The 19,328-nt window shown below is 35.1% G+C and overlaps 2 protein-coding genes across 6 annotated transcripts in view; one reads left to right on the plus strand and one right to left on the minus strand.

The window, feature by feature from the left end:
- Nucleotides 1-8,284, minus strand: part of LOC129805384 (neuroglian) — a 69,925-nt gene extending 61,641 nt beyond the window's left edge. For 2 of the 4 annotated variants that reach the window (XM_055853269.1, XM_055853265.1), the window contains exon 1: nucleotides 8,005-8,284. The gene's annotated coding sequence lies outside the window, so the exon portion shown is untranslated. The remainder of the gene's footprint in view (nucleotides 1-8,004) is intronic. The other 2 variants (XM_055853267.1, XM_055853266.1) reach the window with 1 other exon arrangement.
- Nucleotides 8,285-10,140: 1,856 nt separating this feature from the next.
- LOC129805385 (DNA damage-binding protein 1) overlaps nucleotides 10,141-19,328 on the plus strand; it is a 33,039-nt gene continuing 23,851 nt past the window's right edge. The window contains exons 1-2 of one of the 2 annotated variants that reach the window (XM_055853271.1): nucleotides 10,141-10,507; nucleotides 10,580-11,925. In XM_055853271.1, the coding sequence (XP_055709246.1) occupies nucleotides 10,447-10,507; nucleotides 10,580-11,925 (1,407 nt within the window). In that variant the 5' untranslated portion in view covers nucleotides 10,141-10,446. The remainder of the gene's footprint in view (nucleotides 10,508-10,579; nucleotides 11,926-19,328) is intronic. The other variant, XM_055853270.1, reaches the window with a different exon arrangement.

Consider the following 19,328-nt stretch of genomic DNA (forward strand, 5'->3'; position numbering starts at 1 on the left):
AAGTGAAGAAAAATCATTTAAAGAGAGTAATAATAAAGTGATCACAAGGAAAGAGAAATGGTGAATGTATTCTTTTCATAGCATTGCCTAAAATAACCGAGTGTGGTTCTTTTCAAGTGGGTGGCGAGAAGTGGTTACAAATTTTACAAAACTGGCGAAAAGTGGTAAAAAGTGGCGACGAAATGGTTATTTTTGCATTATTAATAAAAATCAGTTTTTTAAGTAGTCCAGCGTTATGTTCTAGGATTATTGTTTTCACGTATCTAGAGCCAATACATCTAAGTAACTTTGTGTCAAATTTGACTTATCTTGTAACAAGGATTCAAAAGTTATGATTAAATGAATTTAATTTTTTCCTAAACATGGCGATAGCCGGTTATTCCACCCTACTTTTTAATTCGGGCAGCTGTTAAATTTGAAAAAAAATTGTTGACATTTTTCAAATTTGAATATGATTATCAAATGAAGCAAAATTGCTCTCTTTGAGTTTGAGCAGTAAAATATCTTAGCTCATGAATTAATTAGATTTCTGCAAAAAAATATCCTAGAATTGGACATCCTTATCATCCACTATAGGGGAAAGTGCTCTTTCCCTTCGAACGTTCATACCTTCGAATAATGTAAATTTTCTTTTAGTTTTCCTAAGAGACTTACACATTTCTATTAAATATTAGTTGGCTTATCATCAATTGTTGATAATTCCATGATAATTTAGTGTAAATCTCTTACGAAAAACAAAAGAAATTCACATTATTCGAAGGCAGGAACGTTCGAAGGGAGAGCCCTTTCCCCTACTCAGATTTTTATCAGTCCAAAAAAAAAACTTTCTCGTGGACACCTGGAGTTCTAATGGAGGCGAAAGAGTTAAAGAGAGAATTTAATATCTAGCTGAATTCTTAAAAATATTTCATTGTAACGTATTTACAATCCACTTTTTATTTTCTTCGCAAGCAGAAAATACACTAAAAGATGTTCTCATATTTTGTATCAAAGGCGTATATTTTGAAAATTGTCAGCATTCTTGTTTTAGTATAAACAAGAAGGATGCAAAATAATAAACAAAGATAATGCAAGGGAAATAGAAAATACTATAAATTAAGTATATTAGTATTTATTAAAGTCTCTAACATTTGAATTTAGACAAAAATTTGCGAAATGATAAATCAGCAATATTTAAAGTTGACAAATAAAAACACTCTTATTATATTTTAATGAAAGGGAGAAACTGAGGCAAAAAGTGATCCGTTGAAAATTTCCAAATTCGTTATCAGCTAAAGTAAATTAAACAGAGGTTTTAAATTTTTAGCATAGATAGCTTTCGGAAACCTTTTTAACATACCACAATTTTAAAGGGCTTTAGAAAAAAAATAGAAAAATAATCGAAACAATAACTAAATAAATTACAAATTTTGAACCTTTTTTCATGATATTTTCCTTACAGGAGATATCAATTTAAGGAAACCTATCTTACAAAATGTATGCATTAGTAAGTAAATGAAGATTTTTTGGATCTTGTCTCCAGTTCGCCTTTTCTAACTTTTCTAAATCAAAATGACAATATATGTATACAATCACATTTTTCTGAGCCTGCCTGTAATAAATTGAATGAAAATCATATGACAAATTATCTCATGGCCGCCAATATTTGTTCCAACATTTTTTTTAACTTCCACAATATCCACAATATGTACTTAGAAAATAGCTCAAAAAGCACATTCCCTTCAAGATACTAGAATAAAAATTTGTTATGGAAAACTAGTAAGGAGTGGTGGGAATGTATTGAGAGCTAGGGCTAGGGCAGCACTGAAAACGCTAGCCGTACTCACTATGGCGTTGTTATCTCGTAATCTCCGTAATCTGTTATCTTGTTATAATTTTTCATTTATAAAAGCCGTACTCACTATGGCGCTGTTATCTTGTAATATCGTTATCTCGTTATCTCGTTATGTTCTCGTAATGTATTTTATAAATGAAAAATTATAACAAGATAACAGATTACGGAGATTACGAGATAACAACGCCATAGTGAGTACGGCTAAAATACATTACGAGAACATAACGAGATAACGATATTACAAGATAACAGCGCCATAGTGAGTACGGCTGCTGTTTTTCGAAAATTTTTAAAGAAAGCTAGGCGTAATGTAAAGGCCTCTACATATGGGGAGTAAGTTTTATCAAAAATTGCTTCTTATGGTGTCTACACACTAGAAGCAGTTTTCGTCAAAAATTGCCCTTTTTAAAAAATTCTGACGATTCTGCCTACAAGGATAGGGGAAATTTTTTTTTAAAAGGTACTTTTTAAAGAAATTGCTCCTGCTAGAAGCCATTAAAAGCGATTATAAAAAAATTGCCTGCAGTGCTGTAGGTATAAACGTCAAATTTCTGTCAAAAATACAATTTTTGGCGAAAATTGGTCCCAATCTGTAGAAGCCTTAAGAGCTTGTAAAAACTAAATTATCTATTACATCCCATTTTGCAAAATTGTTCTTTTATTCTCTTCATTAATAAGTAATGCTTGACTTATTAAAAATTCTTTTCAGTCTCTATTTCCATAAAAATTCAAGTTTTTATGACTTTAATTTTCCAGCAGGGTATTCAATTTCTATTATGCTACAAAAGTAAACAAAAAAAACATTACTAGAAGAATATACAAGTTTATCTAGGCAAATGCAGCCATGGGAAAATTATTTATGTTTATGTTGATAATTAAAACAATAGTGAATTAATTTTCATTTTGTTATCATACAAAACCAAATGTAGAATAAATTACAAATACAAAAACAAAAAATTCTGTATAGTTTCCCTCTCTATGTCATATTATCATCTCTTAAACAAGCGAAAACATTGAAGTCAATTGATTTAAATTTTAATTCAATTTTCTGCAATCAAATGGAATAAATCACACAAAATATGAGTCATAGAGAACTTGATGAAATAATTAACTTGCATTTGTGCTACAAGAAGTATTAATATATTCTTATGTAATACGATGATTTAATTCTCAGAATACTGGAAAAGTAATAATATCAATTAAGTTCATCTGTGCAAAAGTCGAATAAAAAGACTTTTCCAATCCGGCCGCAGAGAAACAGTCCACAGAGAGGAAAAAGTATTAAAGAAAAAAATGCATATTGAAAAGTCAAGATCTGAGACATGCTAAATTGTTTTCAATTTACTCAACAACTAATAAGGCCAAGACAATCTTCTCCTCTTAGAATTTTTCAACACCGACAGAAAGCATTATTAAAATGTATAACTGTTTCAAACTTGCAGAGCAGAGAGTCCAACCATAAGATGCAATTGCTGCATTCTTCTTGCGATTTTTATCTCTCTTTTCTTCTCTAACCTGTTAATATATATAAAAAGACGAAGAGGTAGCTCTAAAGAAAAGTCACTAGAGATGAGAAGTGTCTACTACAGTAGTAGTACTACTACATTCAACTCTTCGCGAGACATATTAAAATAATCTTAACGAGACTCTCATTCACAATTTATGTAGTCACTCTGCATAATATTTTCTATTGGAAAGAACCCATTGCCATCATACATCTTTCTTCTCTAGCTAGTATTATTCTATTTCCTAAAGCCACTTCATCTACTTGAGTGTAATTAATTCATTTTGTCATCTATTCTAAGTATAATTGTTGTTTGAAGAAAAAAATTACTCTTCCCATTTAATTATTATTTATTTTCTCAAAGAATGACTCTCAAGCACGCATTTGTTCTTTTTTCTAAATCATACGGGACTAAAGAAGAAAGTTGTGTGCATTGTTCTTTCTTTTAAGAGTTTGTTTGAATTCATTTTCATAATTTTCATCAATTTTGTCATTCCAAGAGGATTATCTCATTGCGCAAATATTTCAACATTTCTTTAAGGAATTTAATAATCTCTCTCTCTCTCTCAAAACAGATTATTATTCGCTAAAATTTATTTTAGAAACTATATCAAACAACTAACTGCTCTTCATTTGCTAAAAATATACCACACACTGTGAAAAAGAAAATTGAGTTCATATGGAATCATTTACACAAAAAAATTAAGTGTTGTTATTATTGAAGATATCAAAGAAATCTCATGAAAACTTTCCTCAAATTAGTCTCAATAAACTCCAAATTTCATCAACTAATAAACTTTCTGTATTAATTGAACTTTTCTAAAAAAAAAAACAAAATGCTTTTTGAAAGTACGAATTTCATAAATCTTCTTCTGAATATTAATATTTTTCACCAGAATTGAGTCACAAACACAAAAGCTGAGTAATACCTAGCGAATTTAAAGTAGAAATTTCTTTTTCTCTATTTTTATTTTGCAGAAAGATGTTTTTTATGTCATTGGTGATTTATGATTCATAATCTAAATGCAAAGAAGTTCTTTTTTTATATAATAGCAACATCTTACGAAAGAATCTATCGATTGAGAAACACAGTCCATGATAGATATTTATGGACAAACCAATTGTTTGATTTAGCTGTCTTATGGTATACACACTACAAGCAATTTTCGTCAAAAATTGCCTTTTTTAAAAAAATCTGACGTTTCTGCCTACAAGTATAGGGGAAATGTTCTTTAAAAAGGCATTTTTTAAAGAAATTTCCACTAGTATGTAGAAGCCATTAGACCTAAGGTTCATAAATAGCATAACTGTATTAACTTTTTAAAAGCGATGTTTTTTAGCAAAGTTCTAACTTAGGATTTAAGATTAAAATCGGCAACTTATATATTAGATTTTGAAGATTTTTGAAGGCCTTCGGAAATTGAACTAATTACATATTTAGCCTGTTTGGCCAGTGTTCTAGACCTTAATGGCGTCTACACACTAGAGGCAATTTTCGTCAAAAATTACTCTTCAAAAAAAAAAAAAAAAATTTGACGGTTCTCTCTATATGATGGGGATTTTTTTAAAGCATTTTTTTAAGGCTCGTAAGTGTGTAGACGGCTCAAATTAAGAAATAAAAATCTAACTCATTCGCATTGATAAATTTAGGGTTGCAGCGTTACTTATGGCCTAATTGCAATTTTTATCACAAAATGATTCTGAAGAAGCGCAAAATTGTGATGAACCACCATAATGCATGAAATATTCTTAATTTTGTGGTTCTTCAAATTCATTTTATGACAAAATTGAAGATTTGTGAGAAGAGGCCATAAGTACTGCCGCAACTCTATTGATATTCGAATTCCTTGAGCAAAAGGACTTTTGTTTACTAATTAGTCTTTCATTGAAGTGGGAAAGATAGACTGAGAGATAGAAATATATTTAGTTTATGCATAAGCATATTTCGCTTTACGACAAATAATATAAAGTTTGTGGATAAAGTTAAATTGCCTACGCCTACACACTAGACAAATTTCCTTCGATAATCCAAATTTAAATCCATACATATTAGTAATGTGTAGCCAACGTCATTAATATCATATATTGATAAAAAATATTGATGAAGTTTTCTCCTAACCTGTAGACAGCTTTACGCATGGAATGTTTTACATCGCCTTGATTTTGATAATATTTTCCTCCATTTTCTTTCCTGATTTAATTTCTAGATGACAAATTCTTTTCTTAAATAGGTTCACTATACAAATAAATGAAGTTTGAATTGGTTTAAAAGTAAAGGATTGAAATTCAGTTATGATTAAAACACATGTTTCAAAGCGTCTCCCCGCGCAACTTTATAAATATTTTTTTTTAACTAAAAGACTACACTTCGGGAACAATTTTTGTAAAATGTTTTTTAATGGTAATTTCCCCTATTACTGTAGGCAGTAATGCCATTTTTTTTTAAGGCATTTTTTGACGAAAATTGCTTCCAATCTGTAAAGACCATAAAGGCCTCTACACATTGAAAGCCATTTCAGCAAAAACTATTTCAATAAAAATCAAATTTTTGAAAAAATTTCACCACCAGAACTTCGCAAAAGCCACGCGCTTTGAATTGTTCCTCATAAAAATTTTTCTTTCCACTGCGGAAAAATTTCAATAATATTTGTGGAAGTTCCTTGGGATATTTTGTGATTTTTCATCGAAAATTTAATGGGATTTAATGTTTGCAAGTCCACTTGCCATTGACGTGGCAAGTTTTTGGGCCAGACAAACCTGATCTTAGGCCTCGACACGATTAATGATAATAATAATAGAAAATTTCCCAATTTGAAAAAGGGAGCGCTCTTCTGTAAATGTTGTTTCTAGTGGCATCTAGCTCAACTTTAGAGGAAATTGCCTCTGACTTTTCTTGAACTTGCCACGGGTTATCACTTACTTCCCAGGAGTTTTTTTTGTAGTAAATTAGTACTTCAATTACAACTTAAATACGAAAAAAGAAATTACGGATTTTTCAACATCTTAATTGAGTTGATTCCCAGATAATTGAGTTGAAATCCCAGTGCAAATGAGAGCCATCCGGAGCTACCAAAACCCAAAATTTAAACCCTCAAAATCATCTCTCATGGCATGCTATTTCTCAAATGTTATTGGAGTGTTTTAAGGCGTCTACACATTGGGAGCAAATTTCGTCAAAAATTGCGTTTTTGACAGAAATTTGACGTTTCCCCCTACAACTCTGCAAGCAATTTCCTTCAAAAAAACAATTTTTGACAAAAATTTCTCCCAATGTGTAGATGCCATTACACCGAAAACACAAGGACTGAACGACTACAGGCCTTCTGTTCCTCCATGGACCTTCAGTTTCAACTTCTACTTCATTTCACCGTTGTATAGCAGGAAAGTGACAAATTTAAACGGAAATCAATCTCGAATCGTGGTCCGTGGTGCAATTGGTAAGAACGATCGGCTCTTGGGCGGTGTGACCCCAGATTCGAGTGTCACAATTGTGTATTTCTCAGACATTGTAATCTGAATAAAAATTTGCAAACTGAATAATGTACAAATTGGCGAAAAAGCCCGGTGCATAAAGAATTCTCGTCAAATTTCTTTTTGGAGGAAATCGTCTGCACAACTTTAGGTAGAAACGTCAATAATCTGTCAAAAATGCAATTTTTGAGGAAAATTGCTCCCAATGTAGAGACCTTAAAACGTATAAGATTTTTAAAAAATTCAATTCAATTCATATTTACCCAGGAGATTAATATGCTTCTCCTTTCGCTACAAAACAAAGACAGTGGAAAATCTTATCTCTAATAATCAATTCTGAGATTGCTAAGGAATTTATTTCCATACAATTGTCTTCAAAAATTGAATTTTTGTCAAAATTTATTACCTTTTTTGAGGACATGTTTTGACACAAATTTTGACAGAAATTTTTCATAGTATGTAGGCACCTTAACATCAACTACCTTCGCAATCAATAGGAATCGCATATCCTTATTAGGATTCCAATATGTTATCCCTCTTCTACTTCTCATTAACTACGGAATTTAAATTCGCAAAACATTGAATCATTATGACTGAGGCTTAAAGTAAATGATCATAATAAAATGTGACGGACGTTGTAAAATTCCTCCTCATCTTTTATGTGCCAAATCGATCACTTCCGACCTACACAGACCATCTGTTTATTTGTTCAGGACAACTAGGCCGGTGTCTTGAATCTTCCTTCTTATCACACAATCCCATGGGCGCAAGAGAGAGCGAGAGATACATTGGGCAGTTGCTAAATCTGTCGCGAATGCTTTTTGGGTGTATAAATAAAGCGAGTATCGTGGATAAAATCATAAATATTGAGCCGAGAGAATGTGACGCAATCGTGATGGGACCTCTTGTTGAAGTCCGAAGATGAGATCATGAGCAGAATTAGAGGAGCAGGCAGTCTTGTCCTGCATTCTATCGCTTTTTGCTGTCCAATTTGAATGGTCAGAGGAGCGCGTTTTTTGCCTCCATGACGTCATCAAAGTGTGCTCTGAGGTAGCTTTGATCGACTCCGGAGGAAAACGCCCATTTGCCACGGCACGAAAAACCCACAATGAGTCCAATTTGGGTGCACACCTACCACCCAAAGTCACAAAAAAGGGCCCAGAAGGGGGTAAAAAATAATGAAAAAGTTGCCCACCTGCTCAGGAAATCCTTCAGCGAAGAAAAAAAAAGGTGACTCCGAAGGAAGGTGGATTTTCGAGGCAGAAAGTCACTCTTTTCTCTGCACTTTCAGCACTTGCACATTGCACTATGGATGATTTGTGTGGTGTATCACCGGATGCACTGATATTTCACAACACAGTCCTTATTTGAGGATTGCCACCCGTGAATTTTAGTGAAAATTATTGAGAAAAATGTTGGGCGCGGTGTGTCGCAGCCATCTTCGCTTTCGAACCACTTTAAAGATTGACAGCAAAAATGTTTACTTCAGTTCAAACTGACAGCTCTTTTGTAAAATTTTGCATGAAATTCGTTGTGAAAAATTTCACCTTTCCGCTGATAGCGCCATCTAGTGAAATTTATGCCGGTTTGATTGTTCCAAAATGCGATTAAGCTTGATATACTCAGGATTGTTGTGATTCTTAAATAGGTTCTGCAAAAAAAAATGACTAAACTGCGACTCAAAACGATTTATGATGATGATGATGATATTTTTAATATAGAATATGCAGTAGTTATACGAATATCCATAAAATAATTGTGCCATAATTATCTTTACAAGAAGCTACAATTGCAATTTTTATAAGTGCAATTGCAATTATAAAAGTTTGAACGGGTTGAACATTAACACCATAAAAATTTCTGAGCACCTAAAAGCTACTCAAACACGAGACACACTCACTTCAGGAATTATGCACTTTGGGATTGTGCACCTGACGAGATTATGCACATACAATTATGCAAATTTTCCTGCTTTTGGGAGTCAATTTATGAGATCATTTTTGAAATGCGCCTTACTGCATGAATACTATTTTATGACGCGGGGAAATTGGAGACACTATGCTTATTTTTTAGTTTAAAACTTTAATTTCTTCTAAAAATGTAAAAATTTTAAATATTCTGACAATTTATTGAAGAACTCTTGCCAAAGAGTTTGTTGATGAATATCTTTTAATATAGTTGAATCTTTATGTTCTGACTACTTTTACTCCGCGCGAAATTCGTTCTACGGCCGATAATTCAAAATAAATCGTCTGCGGATATGCAAATTTTTTGATGCATAAAGCCATTTCGCCTTGCATTTCGCGCGTTTTTTCGGTCACGAAATTATGCTTAATCCATGACTGAGTGTACTTGCATAACAGAACGAATACTATGCCACTTGACACATTAAGTTTTCTTTTGCACGTCTTAGATTAAAAATACCGAATACCCTTGCATATACCATATGTTTTAATGGAATGATTCAATTTTGTATTGAAAATGGCGATTGATTGAATAATAAAACGCATATTTTAAACCATGTCGTACTCTTAGCTACTCAGAGCATATAAAAAAAATAATCAAAAAGGGGGAACTATTTTTCCTCAAATTTTAATAAGTCGTGTTCTAGATAAACGATGCTCTCTTAAGAAAATTTCAAAGTGGAACTTCAAAACTGTGTTTAACCGAGGAACTTAATAGTGTGTTAAACATGTTCTTTGTTAAACACAAGCAGAAATTTAAGTTGGAAATTACAATACCAAGATTTTCCATTGTCTTTACAGCTTTAATTTAGAAATTCGAGATTGTTTATAAAAAATTCTAAAATAACGACAGAAGATCTCCTGAAAAAAATTTTTTTTGGAGTAGTTTAGTTTGCATGAAAAGTTTTAACTTGGTTAGGGGATTTAGGCATCTTGCCACTTATAGATAGACGAGTATATTCGTCCGTGGTTAATGGATTATTAGAGAACAAGAACAATCTTAAGATTTGTTGCGAAATCTAACCAATCTAACCAAAACTTGCCTTTTTGAAAAATTCTGACGTTTTTGCCTAAAGGCGTCTACACATTGAGAGCAATTTTCGTCAAAAATTTCGTTTTTGACAGAAATTTGACGTTTCCACCTACAAGGCTGCAGGAAATTTCCTTCAAAAAAGCAATTTTTGACAAAAATTGCTCCCAATGTGTAGAGGCCATAAAAGGATAGCGGAAATTTGGGAAATTTTCTTTAAAAATGCATTTTTTTTAAGAAATTGCTAGTAGTGTTTGGAGGCCTTTGAAAACTTATGTGGAATATTTTTTTACTTTTACAGCAGAAGAGTGTTTTATGATTATGTTTCATATGTTCCGATTGGCTGCTAATTCCAAGTCAAACGCAATAGCTGTGACTTTAACAATTTGTATGTAGGAAAAAAAAGGCCGACTTTCTGGGCTTCGCGAGTGAAAAATAATTTGCAATATCCTCCAAGATTTAGTTAATTTTTGTGTTTTAACCATTGGAAAGTAAAGTTAATTACTCAGTGTCTCAATTTTAAGTGGCAAAACAAACTTCTACGGAAGATTCCAGTAAGAATTTGCCATTGAACTTTGCAGCGTCAGGAGGCTCGCTGTCTGATTAAATTCCGCGCAAATCCAGTGATTTTCCAACCAGGAAAATGTCTCATCATTACGTGGTGACTGCCCAGAAGCCCACGGCAGTAACGGCATGTGTAACAGGTGAGTAATTGCAAGGTATTTTGAGGATTTCCCAGATCCCAAAATGAGGTTATGTGCTGTGTGTCCCTCCAGGAAATTTCACATCCCCAACTGAGTTGAATTTGATTGTGGCCAAGAATTCCCGGTTGGAGATCTACCTGGTGACACCAGAAGGACTCCGACCGGTGAAGGAAGTGGGTATTTATGGCAAGATTGCCGTAATGAAACTCTACCGTCCGGTCAATGAGACAAAAGATCTCATCTTCATTCTAACTTGCCGGTACGATGCCATGATACTGGAATGTCGTACTTCGGCATCTGGGGAATTGGAGATTTTGACAAAGGCTCATGGGAATGTGGCTGATCGGGTGGGGAAGCCCGCTGAGACGGGCATTCTGGCAGTAATTGATCCTAAGGCGAGAGTCATTGGGATGCGTCTGTACGAGGGTTTATTTAAGATAATCCCACTGGACAAAGAGACCAATGAGCTCAAAGCTACGAGTATTCGCTTGGAAGATATGCACGTGCAGGATTTGGAATTTTTGTATGGCTGCACCAATCCAACGCTCATTGTCATCCATCAGGATCTCAATGGGCGCCACATTAAGACCCATGAGATCAATCTGCGCGACAAGGAATTCATGAAGGTGGCGTGGAAGCAGGAGAATGTCGAGACGGAAGCTTCAATGTTGATTCCTGTGCCAACGCCCCTTGGTGGAGCGATTGTCATTGGCCAGGAATCCATTGTTTATCACGATGGCAACAATTACGTGGCCGTAGCGCCCCCAATCATCAAGCAGAGCGTCATCAATTGCTACTGTCGCGTGGATAGTAAAGGATTGAGGTATCTCCTGGGGAATATGATGGGCAATCTGTTTATGCTCTTCCTGGAAACTGAGGAGAATTCCAAGAAGAACCTCTACGTGAAGGACTTGAAAGTCGATCTTCTGGGTGAGATTTCCATTCCCGAATGCATCACTTACCTCGACAATGGGGTGCTCTTCATTGGCTCTCGCCATGGGGATTCGCAGCTGGTTAAGCTCAATACAGTTGCTGATGAGAATGGTGCCTATGTCGTGCCCATGGAAACCTTCACAAATCTCGGACCCATCACTGACATCTGCATAGTTGACCTGGAGCGCCAGGGACAGGGACAGATGATAACCTGTTCAGGCAGCTACAAGGAAGGCTCCCTGAGAATCATCCGGAATGGGATTGGTATTCAGGAACATGCCTGTATTGATCTTCCGGGTATCAAAGGTTTATGGCCTCTGAAAGTGGGCATCGATGAGAATCCCTACGATAATACCCTGGTCCTGGCCTTTGTTGGTCACACCAGAGTCCTCACGCTGACCGGGGAGGAAGTTGAAGAGACAGAAATTCATGGTTTTCTCAGTGATCAGCAGACTTTCTACTGCGGAAATGTCGCCTTTGGACAGGTAAGTGGAAAAGTCTTTTCACTGAAATATCCTTTCATGTGGTGGGTGGTTAGTTGCAACCGCAAGGATTCAATTACCGGCGTGATGGAGAATTCTGTCTGATTAAATTGCATAATGGAAGTATCGCGAGTGAAAAAAGGAGAGTTTTTGCAATATTAAGCATATTAAAGAGGTTTCAAAGGGAGCATATTCAAGGAAATATTTCAGTGAAGAAATTTCCTTGCAAAATCATGATTGACAGTAATTGCATAGCGCGCGATTTTTTTTATCTTCAGAAATGTATTAAACAGATCTGTGGATAAAAATGTGCAGCACTTTTTCGTCAAAATGGAACATCTTTAAATAAATCGTAAGCAAATGTCAACTTAAGGCCTCTACACATTGGATACAATTTTCGTCAAAAATTGCACTTTTGAAGGAAATTGTAAGCACTGCTGTAGGTGAAAACGTCAAAATTCTGTCAAAAATGCAATTTTTGACGAAAACTTCCCAATGTGTAGAGGCCTTTAAAGAGTTTTACACATTGACAGTAATTTTCGTCAAAAATTGGAATTTTGACAAAATTTTGACCTCCAAATTCTCCAAATCCATTTTTAACGAAAATTAGCAGGTCAAAATGCATAAAAAGGGCTGGCATATTTTGAAGCAATGCAAAAAATATTTACTTCAAAATACTTCATTTTGATGAAAATTTCTCACAATTTTGTAAAAACAATCACATCAATTCTTGTAATGGTGTCTACACATTAGGAGTAATTTTCGTCAAAAATTGCCTTCTTTTAAAAAAAAAATCTGAGGGGCAATTCACGAAAGTATCCAGCCAAAATTTTGGCTAATTACTACATGTTTTCTGTGAGGCGAATTTCGCCTTCCCGTTAAAAGGTGCGTCTCTTCGCTAAAAATGGAGGGTGTACAAGGTTTTGGGTCTTGTACCTGCTGGAATTTCGTGATGTACCCAGACAATTTCACCCTCCAACTCGAGACCGGAGGGTACGATTTTTTTTTACCAAAATCCTATGAAAAAATATTTATTTGGATTATTTTATTTAACTTTTTCCGGACCACAACATATCGTCGATTACGTCTACCTCTGTCGTATCTGCATTTGTTTTGTATCTGCATTTGGTACAAGCTACAATACAAACGTTCCCTCTTGCGTGAAATGCTGACACAAAAGAAATGCAGATACGACAGAGGTAGACGCAACCGACGATATCTAGCGAACGAATTTCAGTTAAACTCACTTTATTGTAAGTCTTAGTGGTCAAATATGATACTTTTGTAGAGAAAGATTTTTTTCCGCCTCTGGGAAATTGGAAAACTCATGGGTACTCTCGTTCCCAAAAGAACGAAAAGGAGACAAACTTTAATTTTCCAAAAGCCAATACTATCAATTTTGTGAATAATTTTTGCGTGTCAAATGACTCCTTTACAATATTAATCACTAAAACAAGAAGAATTATTGATCCGTATCTTGTGGGATGTCCAGGAAGTGGTCAAGAAGATAACAAATTCCAGCTTTCCAACAGATTCCTCAAAATATTTCACACAATGACACTTTAAAACACATTTCTCTCAACACGATGTTATTGCAGACACATTAAGCTTTCTCAAGAGCCAAAAAAACACGTCCTGGACAATCAGAATTTACCAAAATCAGGAAAAACAGGAAAAACTTCCCCGAAAGCAATCTCCCTCGCTGCCAAATGTCAAAATTTTTGGCCATATTGGCAAAAATTTCGCTCCTGCTTGGAATTTTCTTACAAGGTTGGTGTCAAAAAGCAAATGGCGGACATTGGCGGGATAACCTTAGATTTGACCTAGATTTTTGGGGACGAGAGTACCCATAAAGTTTGAAGTTTGAACAAGTTTTTTGAAAATTTAAGAAAAAATTATTTTTCGAATTTATGCAATCTGTAATTGTTAGTTATCATACTTATTGACCCCGAGAGGTTTTTCCTTATTCTGGTCTAGAAATATCAAAAAAGTCACAATATCTGCAAGGAAGCAGAAAATCGAAAATTCACGATTTTTGATCAAGAATATCTTAGCTCAGGAGTTAATTGGGATCCTGCAAAAAATATCCTAGATTTGGACATCCTTATAGTTTGTAATTATCCAGAAGAATCGGTTTTTTATCGATTCTAGATAGTCTAAAAAAATTGTTGTTTCCATGGGTACCCAGAGTCCCAAAAGGAGACGAAAGCGTTAACAAACTTCACCAAAATTTAAATAATTTATATTGTTATTTGAAAGTTTTCCTCTTTCTTTAGAATGCTTAAAATTCCTAAGAGATTATAACGATTCCAATTTTAAATACGCGCCATAAATTACTTGCCTATTGCATTTTGCCTACTTTTCGGCGAATAGACGGACTGAAAAATGCATTATTAGGTGAGATTCTTAACAATCTCACCTACTATAATCCTAACAAAATTTCATGTCCTCCGATCGCGCTCAAACTTGGCCAAAATGTGTTTCGCCACTTCCTGACCACGAATATATGGGGGGCTAAGTTACGTTCCCGGCCGGCCGGCCGTCCGGCCGCTCTTTGGAGCTTAATAGCTCCTAAACTAAAAAAGATATCGACTTGCGGTTTTCGGCAAAGGTTAAATATCGGGTGAAAATTGCAACATGGTGCATTGACCCCCCACCCCCCACCCCTCCTTCCGCCATTTTGAAGACCCCCCTTTTTTTGTTTTCTCAATAGCTCCGGCCCTATGGCATCGAGCGGGCTCAAATTTTAGTATGTTATAGCTGGGCCTTAGAGCTTTCCATCAATACCAAACTTAAGGTCCCCCGACCCCCCTGACCTGAGCTATAAGGGTCCAAAAAAATGTTCTTAAAATGGCCATAACTCCGGTTCTAATTGTCAGAATTAAAAAAATGAGGGCTTTTTGGAAAGCTCTCGTGAAATGCCACTTTTCCTTCTAACATCGCAAGTTCATAAAACCACCGCTAGGGGCGCTATTATTAAAAAGAAAATTTTTAAATCTTAAAAGTTAAATAACTCAAAAATTCCTTATGCAATCGGGCTGAAATTTTAGTATGTTGTAGCCGTTGATTATACCTATCAAACAAAAAAAACCTTAAGTCGATCCATAACCCCTGACCCGAGCTATAAGGGGTCAAAGTTCGAACATTGACCGGCCTCTATCTCCGGTTCTAATTAACATAGCGACCTAAATTTTACCTTTTTGGTTTCGTCTCGATGAGCACTTTCAGATGGAAGTTCAAAAAGTCACCACAGGTGGCGCTGTGATAGCGTCAAAATTCATCGAAATTCAAAGTCACTTTTCTCAAAAACGGCATTGTGCAAGTTAATGAAATTTTAGTATGTTGTAGTCCAGTCTAGGACGTTTCCAAAATGGTGCGTATGCGCGCTGTGGTTAAAACAGAACCGCAGATATAAGGGGTCAAAGTTCACAAAATTCAAAAAATCATATCTCCGGTTCTATGTGACCGATTTTGATGAATGAGGGCTTAAACGAAAGATCTCACCAAATGCTACAACTTTCTAGAATATTTGAACTTCGTGGGACCAACACCAGGGGCGCCACAGTCGAAAAACCAATTTCAATATCACATAACCTCAATTATCTCGACTGTCGCTAAACCGATTTTGATGATTACTTCGACACAATTGTAGAACACATTTTTCTCTACATTTCGTCCATACATCATTTTCCGCTCAGACTACGCTATCACTCCGATTTTGCCGTTTAAGTGTGAAAAAAATGATTTTTCCCATAATAACGCTTTGAAACCACTCAGATGCCAATTTGACTGCCTCTACTCCACCAAGACACTTAAAATAGGGTTTTAAATGGAAAGTCCCACAAAATACAACAATTCTTTGATATAGTTGAAGCTCAACAAATGACTACTTGGGGCACTCTGGATGAAAAAACGAGTTAAGAAACAAAAAACCTCGCTTATCTTGACTTCTGAGTAATCGATGAGATCATGTTCTATGGGAAAATTATAGAGAACATTCTGGTCTACATTTCATCCATATATCACTTTTCTATCAGTTCATCCAAATCCTTGATATTTTGGTTTAAATACAAAATTTGTATAATTTCACGAATTTGATTCAAGATAACTGAAATGCGTCCCCGAACTTCAGCTCTAAATCGAATTTGCATGCACTCCGAGTTAGCTCACGTTAAGAATCTCACCTACATAAGCCGGTTAGGATTATCTGTCCCTTTCACTTTTTGCCACATCAAGTATGTCTCCACCATATTCGCCGTCCAGTCAATTTTGTCTGGATATTTCGTAAATTACCCCTCTGACGTTTTTGCCTACAAGGATAGGGGAAATTTTCTTTAAAAAGGCATTTTTTTTAATGAAAATGGTCCTAGTGTATGGAGGCCTTAATTTATGTTCAGTAAATAATTTTTGACTCGCAGAAAATTCAAAAAAGGCCCAAATTATTGGAAAAAAAAAAACGCAAGTCATTGTGTCAACACTACCCAGCGAGCATAGTTAGCTGGGTAGTTAGTTAGTTAGTTAGTTAGTTAGTTAGAAGGTGCGTGTTCAGCATATTTTTTCTGAATCCATCAGCCAAAACATGCTGACCGGTCAGCAGTCGCCGAACAAAAAGTGCTAGCCAAATATATGGAAATGGCACTGCCTCGCGAATTCCCGTTTAGGGTGAGCAGAATTCAGCAGAAAATACAAATATTTTCAGCTGAATCGAAATCGATTAGCATTTGGTGCTCGCTAGGTAATTGCAATTTTTGGAATCACTTTTGGAATTTTTTAAATTCTAGCCTCAATCTAAGATCAAGATCAAGACTAAGCTTAAAATATCAAGATTTTGCAGTTCTGAAGTCATACAAATCAAAATTCATTGTCAAATCTGTCAAATATCTTGGAATTATAAAATCCAAGACATAAACCGTGTAGATTTCAAAATTTCTCATTCCGGAACTACTAGATTTTAAAACCAAATTTCTCGTTATCCGGAAATAATTCCAAGGAGCTTTCGGAGGAGGTGCTTTAAATAATTCAGTCAGATACGGAGATAAGAAAAATGTACTTATTATGAAGCTTGGGATTGTACGAAGCATGGACACTTTCCCCTAATCACATGATTTTGTTTATTGTTGCTATCTATTATTTTTGAAGAAATTTTCGGATATTTTTAAAAGTATTTTTTTATTCCCAAAGTAAAGCAATTATTTTGTTAATTTTTGTGGACTGGTATTATTAGAATACAATGAGATCATTGAAAGTATTGAATTATTATTTAAAAAGTGTTTTTAGACAATATAACCAATTTTATTCAAATAATTATTTTACTAATTATTTTGTAATATTAAGGCCTCTACAGGTTGGAAGCAATTTTCGTCAAAAATTGCATTTTTGACAAAATTTGACAGTTCCACGTACAGCAGTGCTGTAATAGCTCTGGAAGCAATTTCCTTAAAAAAAAGCGATATTTGACGAAAATTGCTCCTAATGTGCAGATGCCTTTAAATAATTCACAACATTGTTTACAATTTAGCGGAAGATTAGGAATAAATTACCCAATGGTTTTAAATTCACTGCTATAATTTGTCTTAAGCCGTTTACATATTTTTTCAAAATTATTTTTATTATAAATACTTCGAAAATTAGATTATTCAATTATTGATAAATAATTTTGAAGTAAAAAGCCGACAAAATTTGTAAATTTTGTAGCGGAACATCTGTGTTCCTATTTGTTAACTCCTTCCCCTTCCTTATTTTAGTTAAGATATTTGATGAAATATGTTATGCTTTAAGATTATTATGCTTATTATGCTGATTGTAATTTCCTAGTGTTGCGCTTACTGCTAAATAAACATAAAATATGCATAAAAGTAAGTGCAACACTAGAATACATCGAAGTCGCTCGAAGTCGCTTGAAGTCACTCAAAGTCACTTGAAGACACAAGACAAGAAGCCAATAAATATAATTTATAACCACATTCAGTGTTTTAACTTGGCGTATCAAATTGGTGTCAGAAGTGGGATTATCCAGTGTTTAAGTGTTGTGAAGTTTAAATGAGATTCAGATAATCTCAAATGAGTATCCGTAAATGAGTAACCGCACCAGCTTCCATTTAAGAACAAAAAAAGTTGTAGTTAAAAATAAAACGGTTCAAAAGACTGAAACTACCAGGAGAAGCTCAGAAAGTGGTCCTGGTCCTAGTGTAGAAAACTGTCCTAGTGTATTTCAACGGAGTGGAAAAACAGCACGAACACCACCGGAACCATCCCCAATTACATATACGCCACCACCAGCAGCATCACAACATACTTCTGAGAGACACCATCAACCATTGTATCTTGGTGTTACCCCAATTCTACGAGAGATTGCTGCACTACCGATAGTCGTTAGAACACCGACTTCTAGCAGAAATCAGCCATCTACAGACGAAGTACAAGAGACTCCGCGGCTTCCATCATCACAAAGAACCCATCATCAGGACAATACTCCTGCACAACATCCAACATCTCCGCTATCGCCACAACTTCAACAATCACCAATCAATAACCGACCTACGGATCCGCCACCACCTCCTCCATCGCAACAGCAACAATCATCTTTAAATTCCAACAGCTCAGAAACTACGCAGCAGAATATGGCTACTGTACAGTTCAGCGAACTCTATAAGGACATCCCAAAATGCACAAGTGAGTCGCATATAGTAGCTCATTTTATCGCAATTTGCGACAGTTTATATGAAGATTATTTCAATGATGAAAATAATTCAAGAGATATGGAATTTGTTAGGCTTATTATTATGAAACTAAGCCCAGAAATGTATTCAGTTGTAAGAGGGCAAATTTATACCACGTATCAAGAATTTAGGGACGTTATAATTTCACAAAATGAACCTGAACTAGGGATAGGAGAGGCAGCGTTAGCCTTACAAAGGCTAACGATCGGAACTAAAGAAAGTATTAAGGCATTCGCGAAGCGTGTCGAGGATGCTATGAATATTTTTAATGCAGCATGTGCCGCTCATTGTGATGGGAGAATCACACAAGCTGTAAAAGATAAAAATCTTCGCGAAGCACTAGATATTTTTGCAAACGGGATTCCGGATAATGATACCCGCATCATGATACTTACGCGAAGTTTCAAAAGCATTAGTGCTGCAGTTATTTTCGCGGAGAGTAGATTAAAAACCATCCCATCCGCGAATCCTGATCCTGGGAAATTTCAACAAAATTCTGGGAATAATAGAACTCAAACACAATCAGGTTCTTCATCTTTTTTCTTTTACAAGCCAAAACAGAAACCAAAATAATTCATATAACAACCGGAATCAAAATTCGTCCCAGAATTCGCGACAGAACTATCAGCCAAATCAATCCCAAAGGAATAACCAAACTTTCCAACCTAACAGGAATCGCACCCAAAA

Source organism: Phlebotomus papatasi, chromosome 3 (genome assembly GCF_024763615.1).
Source record: "Phlebotomus papatasi isolate M1 chromosome 3, Ppap_2.1, whole genome shotgun sequence".
In the NCBI taxonomy this organism is placed as follows: Eukaryota; Metazoa; Arthropoda; class Insecta; order Diptera; family Psychodidae; genus Phlebotomus; species Phlebotomus papatasi.